This window comes from Rattus norvegicus, chromosome 14, assembly GCF_021556685.1.
Source record: "Rattus norvegicus strain SHRSP/BbbUtx chromosome 14, alternate assembly SHRSP_T2T, whole genome shotgun sequence".
Lineage (NCBI taxonomy): Eukaryota > Metazoa > Chordata > Mammalia > Rodentia > Muridae > Rattus > Rattus norvegicus.
In genome coordinates, this window is record NC_141547.1 from 93,479,934 (window position 1) to 93,490,323 (window position 10,390).

A 10,390-nucleotide genomic window follows, 5' to 3' on the forward strand; every position below is an offset into this window, starting at 1 on the left:
GAAACTAAGATGAATTATCTTCCAAAGTTGTTGTAAAAGGTTTTATATTATCTATTTTGACAAACATAGCCTTCTACTTGTTAAAATAGTAATACAGTTAGCATGCAAAAAGTGTTTCAATGAATTAATTTACAGATAAAATTGCTGTGGTGGTGAGTGAAACAATGAGTTTAAATGAAAACTAATCACAAAAATGTCTGAGTTAAAGAGAAACCTTTTTGAGAAACAGGCTTTATCTACAATGTTCAACTAATCAGCTTCTATGATTGCTACACTAATTGTTTCCAGTGGAATATTAACTATGTTCCATGCTGCTGTTCACCATAGATTTTAGTACAGCAAGCATACCACTGGATACACATTCAACTACTGTTGAACGATAATTGAGAGCCCTAAACTCTGGCAGTATTTACTTAATGTGTATCTTGCTTCATGACTTGAATGTGACAATACATTACCTGTCTCTAGTTACTGGCTGTAATTTAAGTACGTAATTTTGACTGGCTTTTCAGTAGATATTACCCTTTTGTTCTCAACTAGAAATGACCAAGGCCAAGGTCCTGCTGACTTCTTCCTTGGGTTGGCTACATATTAATTTATGCCGATCAACATAATGTGTATTGGTCGCCACACAACCCACAGTCATTCAGGCTTTACGATAAATGTTTTCTTGATTTACATAATTTTAATATGGTTTAGAATAGCATTCTCATTTCATTTCTACTGAAGACTATTTGCGATTATTCTAGGTAGCAGGTCAGGCTTGCGGAAAGCATCGACTCAATGCAGTACCTGTGGAGCTGATTTTCTTTAAAAGCTGCAGAAATATGTCTCCTACTGTGATATCCAGTGGACCAAAAAGCTTCCGGGGAAATCACCCATTCATTATGCCTCCGTAATTACTGTTTTGTGTTGGGATAATTTTAACAAGCCATGAGACTTTGAATTACGACTCTAGGAGAGTTACAAGAACCTAGCTTGCTACAGGTCACTCCTCTGTGCCTTTGAATCTTTGCATTTCAGGAAGCCTCTGCTACAGTGTACTTTCAATCTTTATTTTCTGCTGGTTGATCACAATGCTAACTTAGAGATCCTTAGCATGAATGCCTCTTTTATCAAGTGCTGAACATTTAGAAAAGGGAAAAAATTTTATTCAGTACTGAGCAGAGATGTAATCTTTTTTTTTTTTTTTTGACAATTTCATCTTGGGCAAGAAAGAGTGCTACATAGAGCATCACTGGCTCATTCATTTTATGAATTGAAGGTTTTACTCTCAAATTTCACTTTAACTGTGTTTCAAGAAAAAAAACCCACATTTCTCCTTTTTCTTATAACAAGAATCTTGATGCCATATATATATATATATATATATATATATATATATATATATATATATATATAGAACAACAACAAAACAAATGTAAGATTTTTTTTCTACTATATCAAATATAAATGCCTAGTTTTTCTTCAAAGGGGCTAAATTTAAATTTATGATTGTAGGGTAAAAGGTGAAATCCAGGTTGTTAGAAAAAGTTCAGTCTGTTTTTATGAAGTACCATTCACTTCCTTTATATTCAGTGCTTGTTTCATGGCCAAAAACCACGATGTTTAGTTTTCTTACATTTTCCTATCGCATCCATTCTCATTATGCTTTTTACTTTTGTGTGGAAGAGGTGAGGTATAAGATGCATGGAAAAGTCAAAGGACAACCTGAATAAATTGTAGGTCCAGAGGATTAAACTGAAGCCTTGCCTGTGAGTGGCTTTCTTTACTGGCTGAATCATTTTGTTGGCCTTTAATTACATTTTATATCAGGAGAAGAGAGCAGTGTTATTATCTCATTCAAAGGTGTGGGCTTTTATGAATGGACACAATACTCTAGTATATCTTTGGAACAATGAACAGGAGACAGGATGCAAGGATGAGCCTGTGCACTCAAGCATGTCAGTTCATCAACATTGGCCAACAATGGGATGTCAGATACCACAGGCAATCAGCTAGTTGGGCGATTCTCTGAGAGCCTGTACACCACATTTTCTGGGCAGATTTAAAATTGACTTTAAGTAATTTTCAGAAATTTATACCAATTAGTAGTCAAAAAGAAGGATGTGGAATTGTACAAGACATATATATCTATAGCTAGCACTCCCTCCTACACTGTGTGTGTGTGTGTGTGTGTGTGTGTGTGTGTGTGTGTGTGCGATTGTGTGGGTATCTGTGAGGTTTTGCTGGGTTTCTCATTTCCAATTACTCCCCTTATAGTTACCCAAGACTGTTGGTTCCTCTGCACATTTTTAACTGTTAGAATTATAGAATTTAAAAGCAAGTACAAAATAAATTTAATCTTAATTATCATCTTAACAACATTCTAAAATGATGTATAAATACTAAATTTTGATCTTTCCTTTAAATATACAATTCCAGTTGTCTGAAATAAGGGCAAATTAAAAAAAAATAGTACTAATACAGAACGCTATAGCAAATATTCTCTTGTATTATGCCCAATAGTATAATCGATATTACCTGGAAAGCTGTTTGAAAGTAAACCATTAAGATCAATAGAGACCTAGTCTATTTTAGCAAGATTCCCAAGTGACTATAATACATGAACATGTGAGCTTAATTCATGTATTGACTTGGAAAAAATCATTCTTAGGAATCTGTTTGATGTTTTTATTCCTTTTTAAAATTATTTTGAGCTAGCACTTAAAATAATGGCTTTTAAGGAAAGACTGGGTTTATGACTGAGTTGTTGAAGTACTTGGTCTGCATTAACAAAACATTGAATTCACATAGCCTCAAACTAAACAGGGCATGGCCATCCACACCTGTATCTCAGGCCTTTAGAAATGGAGGTGAATGTGATTGTTGGGGGGAGGGTGGTAATGGGGGGAGGATGGGGAGGGAAGCCCATATAGAAGGGGAGGAGGAGGGGTTAGGGGGATGTTGGCCCAGAAACCAGGAAGGGGAATAACAATCGAAATGTAAATAAGAAATACTCAAGTTAATAAAGATAAAAAAAAAGAAAAGAAAAAAGAAATGGAGGCGATAAGTTCCAGAGTTCAAAGTCATCTTCAGCTCTGTAGTAGAGCAGTTCAAGATTAGTCTAGATTATACAATTCTCTTTGTTTCTGTCTCTGTCTCTCTGCCTCTTCTTCTGCCTCTCTCTCTCTCTCTACACACACACACACACACACACACACACACACACACACACACACACTGTGTAGACTCATTATTACATATATGTATGTATGTATGTATGTATGTATGTATGTATGTATTACACATTGATAATGGTCAATTCCTAATACCTTTTCTCTTTAACACTTTGAAAATTAAATAAAAATAATCTATAGGAGCCAGCAAGTGGTTGCTCACAAATGTAATCCCAGCACTTAAGTGGGTAACACTAAATATAAAGAATTTACCTTCAATGTAGATTAGAGAGAACTACAGAGCAAATAATGTTTCAAACAAATGAACAAATGAACAAAAAGCAAGAACCAAACAATTATTTCAACAAATATCATATTCTTAACAGGAGAATAAGATCACACATTGGAGATAGATAAGATACTTTGAACTCTGTATTATAGAAAAGAGATGTGATGATTTGTAAAATACACATGTGAACGCATGTTTTTTAAACATAAGTTTCTTTAGTGACTAATGTCATAGAAAATCTATAGAAGTCAAAATAAAGGACAATAGATTAGTTTGATAAGCATGGGCACCTTCTCAAGATTAATTGTTCCAATATGTGAACATGAAATTTGTAACTTCTAGTGTCTTTATTTCCTTCTTTCTCTGTGTCTAACAATTTTCATCACAGAAGTCTGTAATTTCACTAGTTAGGTTCACTCCTGCTGTGTTTTGTTTAAGTTAGTGTGTGTATGCATGTGAGTGTGCGTGTGCATGTTCATGCACGTGCCTCTGTGCCTGCTCGCGCGTGCGCGTGCGCGCGCGCGCGTGTGTGTGTTTGTGTTTTGTTTTGGGGATTGTTTCCCTGACTATTTTTTAATAGGTTTGTCTGTGATGTATAGGAATGCTGCTAATTTTGTGTATTAATTTTGTAATCACATTGCTGTATGTGCTTATGGATTTTAATAATCTTTAAAGAATAACAACAACAACACAACCACATTGATTTCTTTTGCTATTGACATATTTTTTTTCTTAGTGTACTGCTATAGCTAAGTTGCACAGAAATGAAAAAACACTAAGTTGCACAGAAACGAAAGAGTAAACATGTTTGTCTTATTCCTGATCTTAGAAGAAATGTGAAAATACTTTGGGGCCTTTTTTTTTTATTTAATAGAAGATTCTAGCTAAAGAGTGCCAATGTATAGCCTTAGTTATGTGGGTATGGCTTATGTTGTGAAGAAAATTACAGTAATGAAATAGGATCTGTCCCCCATGAACCTGTAGAATGACTGCATATTTAAAAGATGTTTAAGAGTGGTTTTTACCAGATTGCCTAGGGAATACAATAATGGGACTATGTTGAAGATGCTGAGAATCTTGCATTTACTCATTCCACAGTGATAGGAATCTCAGTAATTGAAATGTGATGCTGAAGGTCAACTCTAGAGGATCCTAGGAGAGCTGCTGGTTGGAAACACAACCTATGTTGGAATCTGTTCTAATGCCAATGAAGAAATGCACCAGGGGCAAAAAGCAAGATAAAGGAACTTACAAGCAAGAATGAAGTCATACCAGCAAGAAGAGTTCCTTCGCTTTTCATTTCTTGTCCAGGTTTTTATTAGGATGCCAACCACACTGATGGTGTGTCTTCTCACTTGAAATGGTCTGACTGAAAAAATCTTTCAAAAGAGTGTCTAGCAACTTGCTTTTAAGTTGATTCCAGATTCAGTTTAATTCATTTTAAAGTCAATCAAGATTAACTAATTGACTTCTGATTAGATCTGTGATCGGATCCACAGTTTGGAATTTCACAGTTGGTACTTTAATCCTGCTTAAAAGTCCATGATTGGGAGATCATTAATTCCAAGATTTGAATATGCACGCAGGTATATTTACACAAGGAACTTTGAATCAACATATTACAGTCATTCTTGTACATCATTGCTTATTGTAGCACTATGCAAAATAGCTAGGTTATGGAATCTCTGTCCAATAACAGAGAAATGTAGAAACAAACGTCTATTTTTCTATGGTTCTCCAAACTGCCTCCCCCCAAAAAGCAACCTTGTGTTAGTCTCAGGAAAATTAATGTTGTGGAGATAGTCATATCCAGTAATAAAGGCCAATCTCAGAAGAAATGACTATATGATTTTTACTACATGTGTCTCTTAAATTTTATATAGATACATAAAATCAAGTCTGTGCACATATGAAAGATATTAGGATGAATGAGAAAAGTGTCAAATCTTAAGAGAGGGTGAGATGTGGTTATGATATACTCAACACTCTATGTATGTGTATGGATATGTCTTTATGGAAAAGGATATAATTAACCATGAATAGACACAAACACACGTGCACACACACACACACACACACAAACACACACAAACACAGAGAGAGAGAGAAAACATAAAATGAACACATAGCCTAACTAAACAACAACAATGACTGTGAATCTGTTTTGCTTTAACAAAGAGATGCTAGTAAAATCAAAGCACATGAGATCTTCCACATCATTCAATAAGTGACCACAGATCAGCCTCTGCCGAAATACCATTAAACATGGACTAGAATCAAAAGCCATGTGATTAGTGGTGTGAATACTGTAAGCAGATACCAGAACTCTAACACTCTGCTGGAGAGACTGAAATATTCTTGCCAGTTTGGAAAATATTTGAGAAGTTTCTTCATCTTTCAATGTTGCATTACAAAATAACCCAGAAATTTTGTTCTTTTCTAAAAAATGAAAATATTGAGTTAAACATGTTTAGCTATGAATACTTAAAGCCCTGCTATTTAAAATATGTATAACATAAATGCACAGACAAATTAAATATCCATGTGCTGTTCAAAGGAATGTTTATACGTATATGTATGTGTTTTGCCATATATACATATATATGTATGTATATAAAATGTTCTAGTGTGTATATGTATTTATGTGTGTGTATATATGTATGTGCATGTGGATGTGCGTGTTTATCAGACTCACATACACATGAATTATTTCATGACAAGAATATTATTGGCATATATGACTCAATTAAAACAATGTTGAAAGAAAACAGTCAGAAAGGGCCACATAGTGTACAACTACACACAAAAAAAAAATGATGTCATTGGAACTGTAATCTGTGCAGATACACCGTAGATTAATGGTTGTTGATAGGTGAGAGGTTAGATAAAAATTGGTAATAGATTCCAGGTACATCTTTCTTTGTAAACTGATGGAATCATTAAAACTTAGTGTTGTGATGGGTGCTGATGTCTGGGAATATACTAAGCGTTAATGAGTCTTGAAATGCAAATGGGTGATTTGTGTGGTATTTCAATTATACCTTGAGATTTTTTTAAACATTTAAAGAGTAAGAACACTCTCAAGGTAAAATTTAAGAGCAATAATGAAAAGAATAAGCAAAATTTGTCACCAAGTTCTTAAACAAAGATTCACATTGACAAAATGAGAAAACACAAAGACTTATTGGCTCAAATAGAAGACAGCACAGAATAAATCCATAGGTGGCATTGCATAGGGAACAAGTAATATAGACAAGAAATAGGAAATTATGTAAAGAAAATGTTTCTGTGAGGAAAAATGTAGCAAGTGATGTGTTCATACTGAATTTTCTTTTCAATTTTTTATTTGTTTTATTTTATTTTTAACTAGGATCTTTTTATTAAACTCTGTTTAGTGTCTACATATGCCTCTCTTCAATCTTGGAAGAACCTGTGTTGTTTTGGGTTTGTTTCCTATGCATGCCTCTGCTTCCTGTCCCTTAACATTATGGCCCATTCGAGGGTACTTTATTCACATGCACCTATGAAAGGTGATTAAAAATAGTACATTTCACACAGCCTATAACAGTCTTTCAAATGTGCTTATTATAGGTACTTAGTTTTTTTTTTTGTTTGTTTTTTTTGTTTTTGTTTTTTTTTTTTTGTTTAGGACTAGAGAGTTTTTCTTGTTCCTTATGCCCACAGTGACTACCCTTTACTATTATGATAAAATAACTTGGGTAGCCTGCCATATAAAATTAACAGTTTTATTTTTATAAAATTAACAGTTTTATTTTGATTACAGTTATGGATGTTTACAGGCACAGAGGTACTGGTATCAGAAGGGCACTGTTGAAGGCCCTATGTGGCTAGTGCCACAATGCTGGAAGGGTCATAAGCAAAAATGATAGGTTAAACTTGCACAGGAAGCCTCAGACATAAGGAATTGGCTCTACCTTACTTCTTTCTAACAGAACTCTTATGAGAGCTATCCCAGAGTTACATGAGGAATTCCTGAATTTCTTTGAGGGTACAGTCCTAGTGTACCAAGGTTCTCTTGCTAGAATGAATGGGGGTGGGGTGCAAACTCATTCTCCAAATCACAAAATATTGTACACTATTAGTACAAAACAGAGTAAGACATAAAGAAAGGGAAGAAGAATAGAAAATGAAGAAAATGGAAGGAGTCAAAGGGGGAGAACATAGTAGTGTTCAAAAATAGGAACAGTTATACATATGAAGCCTTGGAAGGTAAAATTACAGGAATCTATATAAAATGAATGTCAGTACCAAAATATAAATTATGGTCTACCGTCACAATCTTCATAGAAGATAAATAGTGAACATTAGCAACTATTCTGGAAGAATAAAAAAAAAAACACCACACTTACTGAAATAGAAACTAGTTATTGTTTCTTAAGGACATTCAAATGAATAATGCTCATTTTTCCGTATAATGAAAGAAAATATGCTTCTGCAAATAGTCTGTATGAAATTTCTGTGAACTCCAAAAATCATTACACTTCTCTTTCTAAATGGCAAGAATAAAATCAGAGTGAGGTTGCTGGTCAGGTGTTAGTTACATGGCCCATAACGGAAAAAAAATGGTGGTCTCTTACAAAGACAAAGCAAGGATTATAATGACTCACTAAGTCTGGTTTGTCCATTAAAACCACTTTTATTGAGTGTCTGAAGCAGGACTTTTCCTAACAGACATGGTGCACTTGGTTTAAGTGATGAACAAATGCATCAATCCTTACAATCAGTGGAATGATTTAAGGTGTGAAGAGAAGTGAGGTGCATTCCACAAACGGGATGGTTGTTAAATTCACCAATGCTAAACAATAAGAAGCAGCTACACAAGGCTGTTCCACACAGAATACTATTCCTATTGAAGTTCAGAGCAGAATTCCAGAGAGGCTATGTACAATGGAGCGAAAATATGCAGGAATGTATTTCTGGAGCACAGGATACATATATTTATAACATGTAAGAGTTGTAGAGATTACAAGAGTCAGTACAAATGACTAACACATGCATATCCCATTAATGAGAGGACCCTGGAAACCGTTTCCCTCATGCCTCGAAGCAGCAGCGTGTGTGTGCGTTCCCAGAATCCTCTCTCAAGCTCGCGCTCACAGCCAACGGTCCTGCACGTGACAGGTCCTTGGTTGCCAGAAGCTTTGAACATGGGCAGCTCCCTGGGCTCACCCCAGAGATCGCTGTCTGCCCCTAGGAACCCAAGGTCTAGGCCTTGGTCTGAGTGGGTTCAGCAAAGCCCTAGACCTAAGGTCCCTGTCCACCTCCACACGCCCCAGAGAGCGCTGGGAACCTGGAGGCGCTCTGCCATCAGACCTTCTACAGATGCCACCCTAGGCCTGGATCTCTCTAATGCCTGGGATACCTATATGAAACGATGGCTTTGGAGTGTACGGAACCCTGGGTGGACCTGCAGCCCGGTGACAGTCAAGATTGCCCCTCCTGAAGGCAGAGGTAGTACGCTGACCTCTTCAGGACTGGGAGTACGCATTCCAGAGCATCCTGAGAAGCTCCCCGACCCCTGTGCCAAGGAGACAGTGCTGAGGGCTCTCAGCCAGTGCAAGAAGGGGGCTAGACGATTTGATGGGCCTCTTTGGTTCGAAGTCCCAGAGGTGAAAAACAGAAGACAGAACCCCGAACCCAAGCGTTCTTCAGCCTTTAAACCGTGGATAAAAAACGGAGTGGTTACTTCCTTTGTTCCTAAGCCTGGACCTCTGAAACGAAGCATTGACTACATGAGCTTCAATGTCTGTAAGAAGGAAACTGACCTCCAGTCCTGTATCCACACAGCCATGAATGCTGTCTCAGAGCGTCACATGGAAAGCTTTGAGAAATCCCGGGTCTCCTGTGATCCTTGTCTGTCTCCTGGGCCCAAGTCTGGTTCTTATGGAGTCTCCTTGGCTGGTGGGGATTTCCATTCTTGTCTGAGTTCTGCCATCCCCTTTGGAGACTCTAGTGGACTTTGACCCTCTGACTCCGCATTCTAGCCCAGTTCAGGATGCAATACTTGGCTTCAGCTCCCTATGTCCTGTCCTGTCAAGCTCAAGCCATCTCTTCTGCTCCTGCCCATAAGGACCTTCTACCTTTCAAGCCCATACCAACATCTTGGAATTTGTCGCTCCTTCCTGTTTGCCCATTTTGTATAGTGAAACATTGACCTATTAAAATGGTATCAATGAGAAATGCTTTAAATGCAAAAATTTTCCAGCAGGACAAGAGCTAATCCCAAACCCTTTCCATGTAAACTTCTTTACTTATTTGAGGTCCTAATCATTAGCTCAGTTTAGCTAGAGAGTAGTGAGAGGAAACTGAATTGAACAATAGGGAAAAGTGTGGGTTGTAATCTAAGAAACAAGCATTGAATAAAAGGTCCAGGATCTGGTTCATACGTTTAGAAAGGTGATTTGTGTTGCGTACATGAAATAGAAGCCACTGAAGTTCAATGGAGTGCGTAACATACCTGTACAGGAGGTAGATGAGTTGCTGCTGGTGCACTTGATGGTATCACTAGGAAAGTGAAGGGTTGTGTAATTGTTGGCTTATTTTTCATGGTACTGAAATGGATGCTGGGCTGCTTATTGACAAAAAAAATACTAGCAGGAGAAAACGTGAAGAAACAGGCTTTACTGTCACCTAGAATGATGATATTCTTGATCCAGTAAATTTTTTAATTGTACAACTGAATAAATAAATCTAGAACTCAGATAGTTTGAAGCCAGGGAATTACTTCAGGATCCATGACCATGTAAATTCACATATAACATTGAATTAAGGCCAAACAAACTTGAGAGATGAATGGTGCATTACATACAGGGAGGGGATGAGGCAAGGATGAGTTTCTCTAATATTATGAAAACCTAAAGGAGGAAGGTAAAAAAGGCGTGGTAGCAAACAGACACTGGAACGAAAGGGGATCCAATAGCAG

The 10,390-nt window shown here is 36.8% G+C and overlaps 1 protein-coding gene across 1 annotated transcript; it reads left to right on the forward strand.

Annotated features, from left to right (window-relative positions):
- Positions 1–8,578: 8,578 nt before the first annotated feature.
- On the forward strand, positions 8,579–9,648 carry Pom121l12 (POM121 transmembrane nucleoporin-like 12). The gene has a single exon (NM_001399568.1). The coding sequence runs from the start codon at positions 8,616–8,618 to the stop codon at positions 9,429–9,431; it is 816 nt and encodes a 271-aa protein (NP_001386497.1). The 5' UTR covers positions 8,579–8,615; the 3' UTR covers positions 9,432–9,648.
- Positions 9,649–10,390: the final 742 nt, after the last annotated feature.